The 18,404-nt window shown below is 37.2% G+C and overlaps 1 protein-coding gene and 1 long non-coding RNA gene across 2 annotated transcripts in view; one reads left to right on the top strand and one right to left on the bottom strand.

The window, feature by feature from the left end:
* The first annotated feature begins 684 nt into the window (after window positions 1-684).
* On the top strand, window positions 685-6,045 carry LOC306850929. Its single transcript, XR_013782456.1, has 4 exons — window positions 685-827; window positions 1,260-1,468; window positions 1,663-1,729; window positions 3,171-6,045. It is a non-coding gene; the product is annotated as an uncharacterized lncRNA (long non-coding RNA).
* Window positions 6,046-12,143: 6,098 nt separating this feature from the next.
* LOC306851495 (LHFPL tetraspan subfamily member 6 protein-like) overlaps window positions 12,144-18,404 on the bottom strand; it is an 82,371-nt gene continuing 76,110 nt past the window's right edge. The window contains exons 3-4 of the mRNA XM_079387774.1: window positions 18,190-18,288; window positions 12,144-13,654 (exon numbers count right to left, since the gene is read on the bottom strand). Coding sequence (XP_079243900.1) covers window positions 13,536-13,654; window positions 18,190-18,288 — 218 coding nt within the window. The 3' untranslated portion in view covers window positions 12,144-13,535. The remainder of the gene's footprint in view (window positions 13,655-18,189; window positions 18,289-18,404) is intronic.

Raw genomic sequence — 18,404 nt, 5'->3', positions numbered from 1 at the left:
TTCACAGTTTAAATAAACAACGATGTTCAATTTCAGGACCTAAAAATGCAAGCCCTGGAAATACAAGGCATTAAAATGCAAGTACTGTTAATTGCAATGCATCTTTTTTTTCGATTTGTGGAATTCAGCATGCTTTGTTTCAAAAACTATTGGCATTCTTCTGCTTCCATACATTTGATTTATTCTGTTTTACTACTGAAATTATTTTCTCAAGTAGATTAAGTGAAGGCATATGTTTCCGCAAATCTGCGTCCAGGGTTAAGTGCATACTAGATCTCAGGTTAGATGGAGCATGGGCCACATCAGGTGAGATTCTAGATTTCTGACTTGAGTTTAGTTAAGTTGTACTCGTTAAAGTACGAGTTTAGTTAACTTGTACTAGTTAAAGTACTGGTCATAACGGCTGGTTATTGTCTCAGCTTTAATTAAGTTGTATGTAATTATATTAACTATTGGGGGCTAGACAAAAGGTACTAGCATAACCGCTGATTATTGTTTGAGCTTTAACTAAGTTGTACATGGGTTACTGTAGGGGGCTAAACAGAACTACTATTTAAAGAATGGTAAGCATGGGCGACATATTAAATAGTATTTGTAGAAGAGGGAATTCAACTGCGCCATCTGCTGGACACTCTCAGGCATCCAGGTTAACAAGCATCCAGGCCGCAGTAGTTATCATGGACCGATCACGTGAAGGGACAGCCAATCGAATAACCGCATTGTCTGACGACTGTTAAAATATATTCCTTTTGGGATTTTGCTCTGTCAGAAAGATATGGTTCGTGTGTTTTCTCCTGATTCCTTGTTGTGTGCGTTAATGACCAAAAGTAAGTGTTTCTTTACCTTGTATAGTGTTGTTAATGCTAATTAAGATTATTTATCGAGTTGTTTATATAAGATTAGACAGATGCGCGGAAGACCCGCGACCCTGCACGAGCGATCGTTTATGTAAAGAGTTGGGCTGTATACCAAATATGTAGAATCGTCCTATTTAACTCATTAATGCGATTGTGAGATATTTCTGCCTAATTCAAATGCTAGTTAGTTCAGAAGTGTGGTTAATGTCACTTAATGTGTCTACTCACGTTTACTTATGCTGTTAGTTTCTAAAGCTTATATGCTTAAAGATGTGCATTATGTCTATTGCTTTACAATACTGCATACAGTTTTATACCTGATAATTTACATATGATAATGTTTTCCTGTTTGTTCTAAATCACTCAATTTATGTAATTCTATTTCTCCTTTCCTTTGTTTAGACCACACACACACACATATAGCCACACGACAATGCACAAGTTCATATAAACCAATGTAACCAGTAAACTTGTTGGACATTAAAGTAAACTAACTGGAGTTCCTGTCTCCGTGTCCTTACTGACATTCCATGGCGATGACCAAGTATACTTAAGAACCAGCACACCTTCCCTACAGTATTAGTCAAGACCTCTGGCTAATGTTCAGACTGGTGAGTTTGTGATCATGGGGCCCACGTAAAACGGCCAGCGTTAGGCACCCTGAGCGACATAGATTCTTAAATTAACAAGTAAATATAAAGTAAAGAGTTAAATCGAATAATAAAATGTCAGAATAATAATAATTAGAAATGGACCAGATTTGAATGGAGTCAGATTTGAATTTAACCTTTTTTTTTTTTAATAGCTGCACACTGGAAAGACCGAACACGCAGGAAACCTTCATCCACCGTTGGATACCTTCTCTGGGCCAAGTGTGTGGACCTTATATAATTATTTATTATACAACAATTCCACAAGTTCCAGTCCTCAAAACTGATTCCAGCATTCCAAGCGTACTCTTTTTGCACATTACATCATTACGCATAAGTGGTGACAGGTGACTTTATGGGTGATTCAGTTAAGGGTTTAGGAACGAAACAAGTGAATTTTTATGCGTCATTGAATCTTTATGTCCAAAAATCGAAGGAATTAAATTCATTCAAGGAATTAAACTCCACTACTGTGTGGTCACTGATGATTCTTTGGCTTTAACTTTGGAACCAGTTACGCTGACAGAACAAAATACATAAAGTAACTGGAAATATTTTAAAAGTGTGGTCACCGTTGTTCAGTAAAATTTTGCAGTCAAAATACAGTCATTCAATGTATAGTCCATGTGATCGAGAGTTTACTGTAGGTGCAGCCACATTTACTATTGTTCAATGAATTTTCACATGCAAAATCCAGCCATTCAATGGGACTCTGTGTGTGAATGTGAATTCTGTGTGAGGGCAGACGATTTCCACATGAATTTTGTAATGTGTTCAAGTTACTCATGCAAATTTGCTGTACCAATTAACAAAAAGCTGTTGAGTGGTTTGCAATTGTAGCTCCATGTAGCTTTGTTTTTCTGTTGGAATCTATATCTCACTCCCTTACGGAACAAAAATATATGGGAATATACTGCAAAACATAATGTGAGATATTATATAATACATTTCCATATATTGGAAATTATATAGTTATATTGCTTATATTTTTCAGTACACAGCAATATATGCATTGACAATATGTGACCCTGGACCACAAAACTACTCTTAAGTAGCACAGGTACTTAGGGTCACCATACTTGGCCACACATCACTTCACTTTCACTTTTTATATTTGTAGCGATTCCTAACAATGTATGGGTCAAAATTATCGATTTTTCTTTTATGCCAGAAATTATTAGGATATTAAGTAAAGATTTATTCAATGAAGATATTTAGTAAATTTCCTACCATAAACATATCAAAAATGTATTTATGATTAGTAATATGCATTGCTAAGAACTTCGATTTTCTCAACATTTAGATTTTTTTGCACCCTCAGATTCCAGATTTTCAAATAGTTGTATCTCGGCTAAATATGGTCCTATCCTAACAAACCACACATCAATGGAAAGCTTTTTTATTCATCTTTCAGGTTTTGTATAAATCTCAATTTCAAAAAATTTACCCTTATGGCTGGTTTTGTGGTCCTGGGTCACATATAACCGGCTACAACAATCACCAGATCAGTCACCTGAATTCTGATCACCCGCACCTGCAACCGCTAATCGGCACTCCTTCAAATACATGCTTCACTCAGACACTCATCATCTGGTCTATCGTTTACTACCCCGAACTGACACCAGACCCAGTGTGCGCTTACCTGTGTGTACTTACCTTGCAGATCTCCTACGATCTTCCCGCGATACTCCTTCGAAGAATCCCTTTGTTCCTGGTTCCCGCTCTCCTTTGATCCTGCAAATAGATAACTCTCTTCAGTTGACAGCTAAGACCCATTTAACAGTTCCAATCTCCAAGACTCTCACCTGCCATGCACTCCTCACGATCTGCTATCAATCTGTCAATAAATCATCCTGTTGTTTCACTCGCCTGTTGTTCCCGACTCTGTTAATGACAGAAGACCGTACCAACACCGACACTTCCATGGATCCCTGATCTCCCTCACCTGCGGATGTCCTGGAGGAGCTGGTCAACACTCTTTGGGCTTCCCTCATGCCAGCACCCAACCCTACATCTGCCTCTGCCAGTCCCATGACTATGCCTGCTTCCTATGTGGGTGATTCAGCTGAGTGTGGCGACTTCCTCCAAGTTGCACTGTATATCGAAATGCAGCCGCAGTAGTTTACGACTGAGTGCTCCAAGGTAGCTTTTCTTATCTCGCTCCTTTCCGGTCGAGCATTGTTATGGGCGAAAGCAATATGGAACACCAAAAGTACCATAATTAACTCCTATGAAGCTTTCACTAACCATTTTAAGGAAGTGTTTGGCTCAGCTACAGGAGCGCTCTCTGTATCCGACCAGTTGCTGCGGTTGCGCCAGGGTGCCTCTTCCACCAATGACTACACCCTGCAGTTCCGAATGCTGGCAGCGACTAGTGGATGGAATGAGGCAGCTCTTAGCACATACAGGCAAGTATTGGATCCCAGTATCCGGGCTCAGATGGCGATTTATGATGATTCCGTTGGATTGGAGAGTTTTATGTAAAGAGCCAATCAAATCTCTCAGCACTTAGCCGCTTGCCACACCACTGAAGCTGCTCACCAGTCAGTCTCACCCACCACCGGTCCCCCAGTACCAGAGCCAATGCAAGTGGATTCCACCCGGCTTTCTAATGTCGAACGCGCTTGCCGACTTGCGGCTGGGCTCTGCCTCTATTGTGCCACTACGGTCATTACATCGGTACCTGCTCCATCCGACCCCCCACGTCCAGCGAATGGAAACCGTAACCATTCAGCTAGATCCAGTAATTTCCACGCTTTCAGTTCAACTATTCACTCCAGCCCAGCCCGTTACAGCCTCAGCCCTGGTCGACTCTGACTCCTCAGGCAACTTCATACCGAAAGACCTCCTAAATTGCCTGAATCTGCCCAGGAGCTCCGAGTCGAAACCATCCAAGGAAAGCCGCTAGTGCGTGGGCACGGGAGGTATGAGGCTCCTCCATTAAAACTCAGGATTGGTAACTTGCATGAAGAGGAAAGGGAGGGACCCACAGTGGACATCATCCTGGGACGCCCCTGGCTCATCCTCCATTCTCCAGAGATCAGATGGGGCTCCTGTGAGGTTATTCGTTGGAGTGAGTTTTGCCACCAACACTGTCTCACTGAACTTCCACTCCACAAGTCACCTACCATCCAGGTCATCTCCACGCATATTGAGAGTCCCAAGCCCAGTGTGACTCCCTCCGTCCCCAAGGGTAGAGTGTACACTGTCCATCCCGGAGCACAAGGCTATGGAGGAGTACATCAAGGAGGCTCTTAGCCAAGGAGTCATCCTACCATCCAGCTCACCGGCGGAATCGAGTTTCTTTGTGGGTAAGAGGGACGGGGGCTTGTGGCCTTGCATTGATTGCAGAGCTCTGAACTCACAGACGGTCGAGCTTCCTTATCCACTTCCCTTAGTCCCTGCTGCTCTAGAGGAACTCCATGGGGCATGCATATTCTCCAAGTTGGACCTGCGGAGCGCGTATAACCTCATTCGGATCCCCATCTGTCTTCCAGGAGTTCATGAACGAGGTGTTCTGGGAGTTCCTCCACAACTTTGTGATCGTCTACATCGATGATATGCTCATCTACTCCTGGAAAGTGGCCGACAATCGCATTGCGCATACTACTATAAGAAACACAAATATGACATCGGTAACAGGGAGCTGTTGGCCATCAAGTTAGCCCTTGAAGGGTGGCAGCATTGGCTGGAGGGAGCTAAACATCCCTGCACTGTGTCATGCTGTTCTCGGAGCAAGGAGCGAGGAGACACGGAGATATTCCAACAACAAGGTTTATTGAAATCCAGCACACGGAATGTGGAGCTAGGGAAATGACAAACAATACAGGACATGGGAGACAGGGAGACACAGGGCTTAAGAACACTGGGAAATCAACGAGGAAGAACAGAAACAGGTGCGGAGTAATTAAACACAGGGCTGGGGCCTAATGAACTAATGATACAGAGAACGAGGACAGGAACAGGAAGGCCAAATATGGACACGAGAGGAGGGGAAACACGAGACACAGTCTGACACACTGTCATCACAGACCACAAAGACCTACAATATCTCAGAGAAGCCAAGAGGCTCAATCCCCGACAAGCCCATTGGGCTCTGTTTTTTACCCGATTTAACTTCATCACGTACATACATTAGCCAGTACAAACATCACAGGGGATTTATCACTAACATGGGTTTCTCTAGATAATGTTATACGCAGCACTATAACTTCAAACGAGTTATACTTAAAGCCTGCCCTCTGAGAAATACTGAGAATATTGCTATAAATTGTAGCAACACCTCCCCCTTTACCTTTTGGACGTGGCTCATTTTTATAGCAGTAATCTTAGGGGGTAGACTCATTTAAAGTAATGTATTCATCTGGTTTTAGCCATGTTTCTGTCAAACAGAGCAAATCTAGGTTATGATCATTGATCAAATCATTTACAAAAAGTGCTTTTGTAGAAAGGGACCTGATATTCAGTAAGCCAAGTTTTATCAATAGTTTCTCTGTATTGAAAACATTTTTTATTTAATAAAAAACACGACACACGTTGGCGTTGGTGTGGATCCTTCCCTCATGGCTTTAAGGTACGCTTTAAGGTACGCTGCTTGCAATCTGCTGAACCTAAAAAGGAGCTATTATTTAGCGAAGGACACCTATGTCCTTTGCCATAATGTCGGAATTCTTCGACCACCGCGATACATACATCGAGCGCCAAGGCACAAGTTTATTCATGACGCATCAGACTGCTTCTCTGTACCGGTATTTCAACGTAAAACCAACAGACTTCGGTGCAATGCGGTGGATGTTAACAATCTGTTAGCGCTTAAACGCGCGGAGCTCTCTCCATCACTCCCTATGCCCCTGCGTCTGGTGAAATCGTCTCTTTTCTGGTTTGGATTTATTTTCACCTATGAAATCCCGGTCTGTGGCCTTTGTACGATCTGCTCCCTGGTATAATGGTGAGCTGCTCTCTAAGAAGGCAGCGGGTCGTAAGCGGCGTACCTCTGGCCTGAATGTGCATTACCAAGCTTGGAAAGACCACTTACTTGAATATAAGGCGGAGATAGTATCTGTCAGATCTCAGTATTTCTTTCAGATAATTGACAATAATCAAAATAACCCAAAAAACTGTTTCATACCATTAACAAACTGCTCAAAGGTAACAGTTCCTCTAATGTCCCTGCCTCAGATCAGCTTTGTAATGGATTTCTTGATCATTTTAGTTCCAAAATTTCCAATGCGCGCAAATCCATTACTTCTGCTTCTGCTCCTAGTATCCCTAATTTCTCTGTCACTTTTTTCTCAATTTTTAGCTTACTTGATCCTGTCTCTCTGGGTAATGTGGTTTCACAAATGAAAGCTGCCACTTCCATAGTTGATCCTATACCCATCTGTCTGTTTAAATCATGTTTTGCCTCACTATGCCCAGTCGTCTTGAGTATAATAAATGACTCACTGAACACGGGTGTTGTACCTGCTGCACTCAAAATCGCTGCTGTAAATCCTGTACCAAAAAAGCCCAACGTAGACTGGGTAAACATCAATAATTTTCGTCCCATCTCCAATTGGCCCTTTTTGGCTAAAGTGCTTGAGCGAATTGTGGCCTCTCAGTTAAATACTCACCTTACTTTACACCATCTTTTTGAGCCCCTCCAATCTGGCTTCCGCAAACTGCATAGTACTGAAACAGCATTGGTTAAAGTCACCAATGATCTGTTAATTGCTGCTGACTCTGGCTCTCTGTCAATCCTGATTTTACTCGATCTCAGCGCAGCTTTTGACACTGTAGACCATTCTCTTTTACTCTCTCGATTGGAAAAAGTTTTTGGTGTTACTGACACTGCTTTAAATTGGTTCAAGTCTTATCTATCAGATCGTAGGCAGTTTGTGTCCCTGGGTGGTTGCAGGTCCAATATTGGTTCAGTGCACTTTGGTGTTCCCCAGGGTTCAGTTTTGAGTCCCTTACTTTTTAGTATGTACATTTTTCCCCTTGGGCAATTTCTAAGATCCCTTGGTCTTAAGTTTCATTTTTACGCAGATGACACTCAGATTTACATTCACTCAAAATCTGGTGATAATTCGGCTGTTGCCTTTCTTGAACATTGCATATTGGAGGTAAAAATATGGATGCCTCAAAATTTTCTTTGTCTCAACAGTGACAAGACTGAGGTTATGCTGATTGGTTCACCCCATCAAATACATAAAGCTGGCATTTTAAACTTAAAGATGGATGGTTCTGTTATGGAGTTTCAAACAAAATAAAACAATCTGGGGGTGATATTTGATTAAAAATTAACATTTGATCCTCATGTTCAGAACACGGTTAAAGTATTATTTTTTCACCTCAGAAACATTGCAAGACTGCGCCCCATGTTATCTTTCTCCGTGGCTGAAAAACTGATCAATACGTTTGTCTTTTCTTGAATTGACTACTGTAATGCTCTGCTCGCGGGGGTCTCTAAATTTACTCTGAACAAATTGCAGTATGTTCAAAACGCAGCTGCCAGAATCCTGACAAGTTCCAGGACAAGTGAGCACATCTCTCCAATCTTGGAGTCCTTGCACTGGCTTCTGGTCAGGTTTCGCGTTGATTTTAAAATTCTTATGCTTACCTACAAGGCCCTGCATGGTTTAGCTCCAGAATATCTGACTTAACTTTTATCTGTCTACACCCCAAGGAGTAATCTTCGCTCATCTAATTCTGGCTTTTTAACTATTCCTGTAACTTGTTTACACTCTATGGGTGACCGGGCCTTCTCTTCTGTGGCACCAAAACTCTGGAATTCTCTCCCTACTGAAATTAGACAGGCTGAATCCCTTAGTGTTTTTAAATCTTCTCTTAAAACTTATTTTTTCCGGTTAGCATATATGTGATATGTTTCTCTGATTGTCAATTTCAATGTATTTTTTCTGTATGCCTTGGTAAAGCGCTTTGAGATGTAACTTTTAAAGGCGCTATAGAAAATAAAGTTTATTATTATTATTATTATTATAGAAAAAGTCTTAGATCTTTGAGTTCAGCTCATGAAAAATGGGGGCAAAAACAAAAGTGTTGCATTTATCATTTTGTTCAGTGTATGTAAATATATTGTCACATTTTTCAATATATAAAAGCAGCAATTCCTTGTATTATTCAATATATTGTAATATATGTACAAAATATATTATTCTATATAATTTCTAATGCTGTACCATTAAGTCATTTAATATATTGATCATACATATATTAGGAAATATATTTTCTTTGCGTAAGGGCTATCACTCTCTGTTGTTTAAACTGCTAAAATATAAATTAATTCTCACCATATTACTGAAATTATATATGAAACAAATTTTTCATCTTTCGCTTTTAATCTAAACCGCTAGCACAGTATGTTAGCATTCCGTTAGTCTGTTAGCTTGTCATTGACGTTTTGCATTTTCTACCATTTCTTTTTTCTGTCTCGCTCTATTTCTTTTCTCTCTTGTTCCATTTTCCACGAGTTCATCAAACAACTGTGGTAAGTTGGAACATATTTCTACGGTCACGGCGAGTAATAGCTTCTTCTCCTCTTATTGTCAGTTGTACTGCTTGCCACATATTCAGCTCCAACTCTAATCAAACACACCTGAACAAGCTAATCAATGTCTTCAGGATTACTAAGGCTACAGGCAGGTGAGTTTTTTTCAGGGTTGGAGCTGAATTCTGCAGGACTGCAGTTCTCTAGGACCGAACTTGCCCTTAGTAACCCTTAGTAAGGTTGTTATTCTCGTTGGCACTAAATATGTTTGACTTTGCTAGTCGGAGATAGAACACAACATAGAGGCGTGTGAAATAGCAAGAACCAGTTCAGATACTGTAATATGCTCTGGTCCCCTCCCTGCTTACCGTAGTAACGAGATACATAGCAGACTCTTGTCACTAAATGGCTGGATGTCTAAGTGGTACCCCCAGGATAACATAAGTTTCATAGACAATTACATGAGATTTTGGGGCAGACCTGATCTGATGAAACGAGAGTGGTATCATTCTTCTCTCCAGAAATATAGCACATAGTCTTAAAGTTTGTACTTGACCAAACTGGGGTCCAGGTCAGGAAGCAGACAACTAAACCAACTGTCTGCTAGCTGCCTCACGTCACAGAAATGAGTTAATTCTTAGCACACAGAGACTCTTTCACCTAGATTTCATACTATAGAGACTGTGTCTGTTCCCTGAACTAGCAAATACAAAAAAAACATCCAAACCAATTTAAAGTCTACCCCCATGAGTCGTGTCCAAAAGCTAAAAGGGGGAGGTGTTGCTACAGTCTATAACAATATTTTCAATACTTCTAAGAGGTCTGGTTTCAAGTATAATTTAATGGTGGAAGTAATGGTGCTTCATATAACATTATCCAGAGAAACAATAGTTAATGATAAATTCCCTGTGATGTTTGTACTGGCTACTGTATACAGGCCACCAGGACACCATACAGACTTTATTAAAGAATTTGTAGATTTTTCTATCTAGAGTTGGCTGACCCCCATAAGCTGGCTGCAGATAAAGCCTTAAAGGGGTCATGACATTTTTTAATTATTTTAATATGTTCTTTGAGGTTTACTAATAATGTTAATTAAGTTTGTTTGTTTTTTTTCACAAAAAAATTTATAAATACATGGAAAACTTGGTGTTAGCTTTCACTGTTATGGTGATGATACTCAGCTCTATATTTCTTCACGGCCCGATAAAACATACCAATTCGCAAAACTAATGAAATACATGGTTGCTATAAATAAATGGATGACTAGTAATTTCCTATTAAAAAAAAAACTGAGGTTTTAATTACTGGACCAAAAACCTCTGCATGTAATAACCTAAAACACTGTCGAACACTTGATGGCTACTCTGTGAACTATTTGTCATCAGTTGGGAATCTATGTGTGCTATTTGATAACATTCTTATTTATTTCCTTTGAAAACCATGTTTCTAGTATTTGTAAAACCCCATTTTTTACATCTTAAAAATATAGAGAAAAAAAAAATCTAAATTACAACATATGCTCTCAATGTCAAGTGCAGACACATTAATTTATATGTTCATGACCTCAAGGTTAGGTTATTTAATTGCTTTATTGGGTGGTTGCTCTGCACACTCAAACAAACTCCAGCTTGTTCAAAATGCAGCAGCTAGAGTTCTTACTAGAAGCAGGAACTATTATAAAGGCCTGAATGGTTTATTTTCTCAATACTTGAGCGAGCTCTTATTACATCATAGTCCTTCATGTCCACTGCAATGTCAAAACTCTGGCAATTTGATAATATCTAGAATATAAAAATCAACTGCGGGTGGCAGATAATTTTCCTATGGCTCCTAAACTCAGAAATAATCTACCTAGCAGTGTTCAGTAGACAGACACACTCGGTTTAAATTTAACCTAAAGACCCATCTCCTTAACCTGGCATACACATAACACACTATCACATTTCTATAATTCAAATCCATTAAAGGATTGCTAGGCTGCATTAGGTCAACTAAAGTAAATAATACATAAAGGTGACTTGACTTGGCTTGACTTGACTTAAAAGTAATTTCTGCATGGGTTGCACATCATACATTGTTACACCATTGACAATAGACAATGGTTTTGCTGATGTGAAAAACACTTTAAGTAAGTAGTTTGAGCAACAGTGTTCTGTTCATATGCATAATTATATGTCATTGGCACAGCTGGGTATTAATTATACATTTATTAGCATCCGAAATCGCACGATCACATCTCTTTCACATGTCAGGGCTAATAATAGCAATGTGTTCAGTGAAACTGCTGCATATAATGGCTGTAACGATATCAAACAGTCTTTTTGCTGTATCTTCTCTCACTGTCTGCCAGTGGTGAGATGTCAAGCTGAGATAATAGAGGAGTCAAGTACTCTGTTCACTTGACCCCAATGTGTCATGCTGTGCACCTCAAACTTCCAACAATCTCCAGCAATATCAATGGGAGAAAAAGATCTTACACAGAACTGCAAGACACTTAGCACCAAAAGAACAGGATCTCTTAGAAGTGAGAATGAAAGCAACATTTTCCGAGGTTTCCTCTGTGTGTTATAGGTATCGTGGGTATTATCATTATGGGAACAGATCAGAGGAGCAGCTTCATGCCCCACTAATGAGTGTGTGAGCTCGGGATATGAATTATAAACACCACATACACGGTTAGCAGTACCTGCCTACCAACTGATATTAGATTCACTTGGAATAAGATTTAACATAAACATTAAATGCTGCACATTATTCCAAAGAAAGCATAAAGTACCTTATAATTTATTTTATCAAATGTAACAACTAACATGGAACACTCCAATCAAATCCTGATGGATCAAATGAAGTCCCAACCTACTTTAATTCCATTGAATGTCTTGTTTTACTCTGAAATATGTCAGATTTTGGAAGCATAGTTGGCTGAAAATGCCATTTCATTCTAACTTTTGATAACCATCATTATGCAAATGGTGTGTAAAAAGTTCCGTGTGAAGAACGGTTGTAGAACGGGAGTAGATACCTAAATCCTCATAACAACTAATGTGGACACATCTGTGGAGAGAGAGTTAATGTACTGTAGTGTGTGCAATATTTTCTTATAAGCTAATATGTTGTCTGATTAACATAAAAACTAAAATGTTGATAAACTTTTATTTTTTTTAGATTTTATTCACAAACACAAGATGAATCAAATAAGCAATGATTCCTCTTTGTAGTCTTTTTTAACACAACATGTCAATGAGTCATATTTAATCAGAACATATATTGTATTCTATATTTCAAGCATTAATTAATGTAAAAATTATCAAGCTTTGAAACAAAAAGGCAATATATAGATATTAACCATGAATATTATTGCAATTCACAATGGATATGTAAATATAAACACAATAATGATGAATATATCTTTTGATAACAATTTACATGAAGTCTGTATATATAATGCTTAATATTATTTTTAATACACATAATTGTATACGGTTACGTAAACAATAAATAAATTTTATAACACGACTCTGGAATACTTTATTCTGGAGTGGTCAAATATTTGTAGATAATGATTACTAAACTATATTTCACCACTGTCCATAACAACATACATTTGGTTCCTTGCCGCTGTCGCCTCTGGCTTGCTCAGTTAGGAACACTTAATTTCTAGCAATTATCGTCAATTTGATTTCACAGATACTATTTAAACTAAACTGAGCTAGACAATGACATCTCTGAGTTCAATAATGAAATACCTTTAACTGAAAAGAGACATTGAGTGTTTAATCTTATCATTATACATTACTGACATTCTATCCTCCAATTTGATACTGTTAAGTGCTTTGACACAATCTATTGTTAAAAGCGTTATATAAATAAAGGTGACATACCAGAACAACTAAATGTTTTTTTTGAATCATTAATTTTTTTTAAGATTTATTTTTGGAGTTTTTGGCTATTGGTGCTGACAAATGATTTAATTTTTCATTTAATTCTTAAATGTAACTAAATATAATTTTAATCAATTAAACATTTTTAATGCCAGCTTTAGTTTGAATGCATTATAGTATTTAAAGTATAGTAATTATATATGTAAGGCATATTTCAGGGCATAGTAATATTAATACTTTATATATATATACAGACTTCATCTAAAGTGACTGTTTTACATCTAAACCAAAGCTTAATTTTACAATATCAATTCCAGAGAAAGAAAAAAAAAAAAAAAAAAAAACACACTTGTAATATTCACAACAGTGGACATAAAAAAAGACACACACACATACAATAATTGGTCCTTTCGCGTTAAATACTCTCTATTTTTTTTTCTAGAGAGCAGAGGAAGTACTGCCAAAAGTCTCTCTGAAAAGTGCATACTCATTTTAATCACACAAATGTCCATATGAGCATTTTGAGTCTTTAATGAGTCGGAGTTGCATTAATGGAGGAAAGCCATCATGCCATTGGCTGCAAAGCCGGTCGGTCTCCACTGAGTCTAAGGCATCTGTCCTGCTGTGGTTCAGGCTGTAGTTGAGGTTGGTTCTTCTAGTACGGGTATTGCTTTTGTTTCTTCCCTGCGAAACAGGCGAGCCAGGTGCACAGCAACATGGCTGAGGTGGCGCCGGCCCCAGTGCAGTAGTATGCCCAGCCGATCTGACAAGAGCCTGAAGAAAAGTCAGAGAGAAAGAGCACTGACATAAATGCATGAACACTGCATGAATTTCTGAAAGCTTCAAATGTCAAAGAATGAAGGGATCATATGTGTGATGGATGAAGTTTATGAAGAAATGGTATGTGATGTTTTGTAGCTTATGGAAAGATATGCTAAAAAGTTGTGAAATTTGGCACACCGATTAGGAAAATTCTAAACAGAGGTGTTCAGTCCATATAAGCTACAAATGTATTGAATAACCAAGCCATCTGAGAATATGAGTTCGGGGAGTGGCTAATTAATATTATCATTACTATAAATTCCCATGTCATTTGAGGTGTAACATAAAGCTTACATAATAAAATGTTCTGAATACATATGTAACTGTCCATAACATATTTATTTGGCACTCTTTTTCTTAAAATCTGTGCCATTTATGGAGGGATTAGGATGAACGGATCCACCACAGTTTTGGCGCCTACACCCTATTGTTATAAATCATTCACATTCTCATAGGTTTGTTGGCATGTGGGGATTTCATGTGCAAGAAAATCTGTCAGCAAATTGCTCACCCAAGCAGAAGCGTGCTTTTGTTGACTGAAAATCATAGTGTATTGTTGCACTTTAACTGTATTTTCATGTTTTCTCAAGCAAAGCTATTTTTAAAAGTATGTTGTTATGTAAGTTTTTTTGGCATAAAAAAGTAGGTACACATTACTCATAGCACGTAGCACTCAGTACCAAGTTAAAAATGTCACTCACCACTGATTCTTAATATTTCTAAAATCTCCTAATATTCATTTGAATTAATGATCCTAAAGTATAATAAAATTTTAACCAGTTAGTCTAGATACAAAAATTTACTCCTGTTTCTTTGGCACATGCTGTGTTAAGTGAATTACTGTTAGTTTAGCACTGCTGTACTGTTATATTTTTTGTTAATATTTTGATAATACAAAAATATTACACTATATTTTAATATTTTTGTTTTCATTTTATTTTTAGTCAAATGTTTAGGAATGTTGTTTATTTTTTTGTAATTATTATTATTATTATTGTTTAATTATTATCCGTTAACTCACCACCAGAGGTCACTCGCTCACCACATGGACTCTTGCACTGCACTACCTGTTGCATGTCACCTCAGACTACAATTCCCATCATTCATTGCACTGACGACACACACAAATTATTGCACTGATCACACAGCTGATTGCACTGATCACACACCCTACATAAACCATGGACTTCCTCTTCCCTTCTGCCGAGTATTGTATAGCGTATATATCCTAGCGATAGCTACTCTACGGAGCCCACTTAGTTGTTATAGTCTTGCCTTGTTAGTTTTCTCGTTTTTGATACCTGCCCGTGTTTCCTGGATTAACCCTTTGCCTTGCCCTGTTGGATATTGTTCGACGATCGTCGACCCACGCTTGCCCTAGGATTACTCTTTGTTTTGTGTTGTTACTGTTTGCCATTTCATGAACCTTGCTTGTTTTGTGACCTTGCCTTTGAATAAAGCTTGCAAATGGATCCGCACGTCTCACGTCTTGTTCGCCCCGTAACATAATGTTTATTTTATTTCAATTAATGTTTTTTTTATGGTTTTAGTTTTACCCTGCAATTCGCACAGTGGTTTCAATTTCCACATCACGAGGAAACAGCAATTTTAAATTTCAAGTTAAGGATTTAACATTGCTCAGTGAAACTGGGACAAGATGTGACAAAATTCGATCAGTGATATAGGAATAATGAAGATGAAATAAACATTCAAAGCTATTCTGCCAGTTAGCAACTAACCCTAAATAACTGCTTTTCAAACAGACTCCCAAAACTGAACGATTAGACCCAGCTTATGATGGATCTTCAATTTTGCTTTGTTGCCAAGTTATGTATCTCTGATCACACAGAGGTCACTGCCAAACCAAGAGGTTTGCTGTGTGAATTTGTCAAAAATCACCAAACTTGAACTCAACGTAAAATTCATTGCCAAATTTATTTGCCACTGGAAGTCCATTAATTTGGCCAGTTCCTATTGAACTGACTATATTTTACTCAAAATTGCTTTGTTACCTATTTATTTTTTTAAAGATCTTTTTTCATAATTTTTTTGTCCTCAAATTTAGGTCAGATCATCAATGGTGATCAAAAATGAAATATTTCTGGAATACCATGATTAACATTTTAAACCTCTCTGCCATTTTGATCTCATCAGTTTTCTCTCATTTCCTACAAAGTTTGTACAATCTCCAATAAAATTTGCTCAGATCATCCGGTCCAAAAAAAAAGTCATTGGTTGAAACAGATCTCCCTACCTCATCTGATTAGTATTCCTAGGTATGTGTATGTAACATTCACACATACAATTTTTGTTTAATTGGATATATAGTTGTAACATCAAAAATGGAGGTATTGGCATATAATACATAATATCACAAAAGCATGCATTCAGTTTTAGAAACATTAAATGCTTAAAACCCTTTCTATTAACATTTTTACATAACTAAATGTATTTTATGTTTGTAGCTAGTACTAGTATTAGCAGTACCTTTGTAATCTAATAATCTAAATTGTAATCTAAATTAATGTTCACAGAAAAATTCAGAAGAATCAATGACAATAATTCACCCAAGGTGAAAAGAAAACAAACAAACAAAACCTTGAAACTTTTAGCACCAAAATATAAAGTTGTTAGCATTCATGCCAAAGTCAAATGAACATTACAGCTTCTAAAATCAGTGAAGTGTTGAATATTTTATAAGTACAAATAAAGCTGCTAATTAAAGGCAGAAAAACAGTGGCATCATAATGATGATTAATTACTTAAAAAGAGAATCACAAAATTGATGTGTGCTGTGCTGTTAAGTTCAAGGGCATTCATGCCAAACATAGTATCAGACTGAAGGGAATTAAACAGACTGTCAAAGCTTATGGGGATCAGCAGACTATTCAAATTACAAAATGAACAGGAATGATGAGGTTTTATAACTTGAAAGAAAGAAAGGAAGACCTTAAGACATTTATTAAGGACTGTTACATGTTCCCTACAGGTATGTCAAAGGAACAAAACCCCTTGATGTCTCATTTAAAGCAACACTCATATGGTGAGAGACAAAACTTGTGTGTGACATTTATTTGTTTCATTATTGCAGCAAACATTTCAAACAACATTGTCACATTTGCTCTTAGCTTTAAATTATGTGAAACCTTTACAATAGCAAAGCTCCTCAGAGTGAGAGCAGACAACATCAGGAAATTTTTTTTTTTTTTTTAAAGACATACCCACTTGAGGTTACACTATAATGCTTTCTCTTACTTTGAAATCATGAAGCCGTTTTCACTCTAAATAGCTCTTTGAAATAGTAACACAATACTTTTTATTATGAAAAATATCTTCTTAAAAATAGTTGAGGTCTGGGATTTGCCTAATGTGAACACAGTATGTAATTTGAATAAGAGTAGTTTGGGCGCTGAATGCAAAACATGCTCTCTAGGTCTGGGTACTTTGTCAGCATCACATCAGACTTCTGAAGCAACGGTCATTTGCATTCTATCCTTCTAGTTTCATAGTGATGCATATTTTATGTTGCAACAGTTAGTGGTATTTGCTAAGTCAAGAAAACTATTACTATTGCTAATACTTTTTTACTGGTGTAAATGTGAATTGGTGCCGTTACTGTTCTAACCAGTCAGACGAAAGATATTCACCTGGTCTACAACAAAAGAGGAGGTATGCAGCTGAATTAAAATTTTTGGGTGAACTATCCCTTGTTAAAACAAAAAAATGTGCTTATTTGTATTGAATGTTATGGAGCATCCTTTAAATCTTAAAATATATATTTATGAAATGTTGATAATATAACAATTAAAAAGGTCATGTAAATGTACTTAAAAAGAGAACATGACTGTTTCTTAACATAATTTAAATCATTATGTTTTATGTATGTAACTGTTTTGTTATGTAACTGTGGTGCATTATTTTATATTACATATAAAATTTTATATATTTATTTAATATAATTAAAATATCTAAATTGCTACTTCATCATTACAAATGTGCAATTACAAATAAAATTAAAAACATGACACACACGTAAAATGCATTACAGTTCATTTTAATTCATCATAAATGGTTGTCAGTATATATTCAGCATTAGATTTGAACCATATTTAACCAAAGATAAATAATTATGAAATTACATAAAAAGATACTTTAAAGGTACTTAAGTCCTACTGAATTATGATCAAAATAATTTAAACTATATACATAAACTATATACATATTTTCATTGTCTGAAAGCATTACATTCTTTAACAGTGTATTATTTCCATACAAAGTTCACTTTTTAAAAGTATACTAATGTGTACTTTTTATTTATTTATTTATTTTATTTTATTTATTCATTTTTTATAGGGATCTCTTTAAGCAAGGTCAACTGCTGGACATTGAGTGTAATGCATTAAGTGTTTAATGCTCTCACTGTGTAATTAATGCAGATATTTTAAGATGTATGAGAACTTCAGAATGTGGGTGACTTGAGGACGTACCAAGTTCAAACTGATTTGAGCTGTTGTTGCATGTCTGCCGGACCTCCTCACTGTCCCACCCTAGAGGATACAGAGCACATCCTGAACCGATGAGCAGACCTGCAAAACAGAGAGAGAACAAGACATGAATAACGTTGCTCATGTATAATAGATTAAACACACTCAGAAAGTTTTAGTGGTGTTTTATAAGAATAAGATTCCCAACCCTAAGTGTA

The sequence above is a fragment of the Barbus barbus genome (genome assembly GCF_936440315.1).
Source record: "Barbus barbus genome assembly, chromosome: 31".
Taxonomy (NCBI): Eukaryota; Metazoa; Chordata; class Actinopteri; order Cypriniformes; family Cyprinidae; genus Barbus; species Barbus barbus.
The sequence above is the reverse complement of the archived record's forward strand: the minus strand, read 5'-3'. Positions and strand labels throughout refer to the sequence as shown.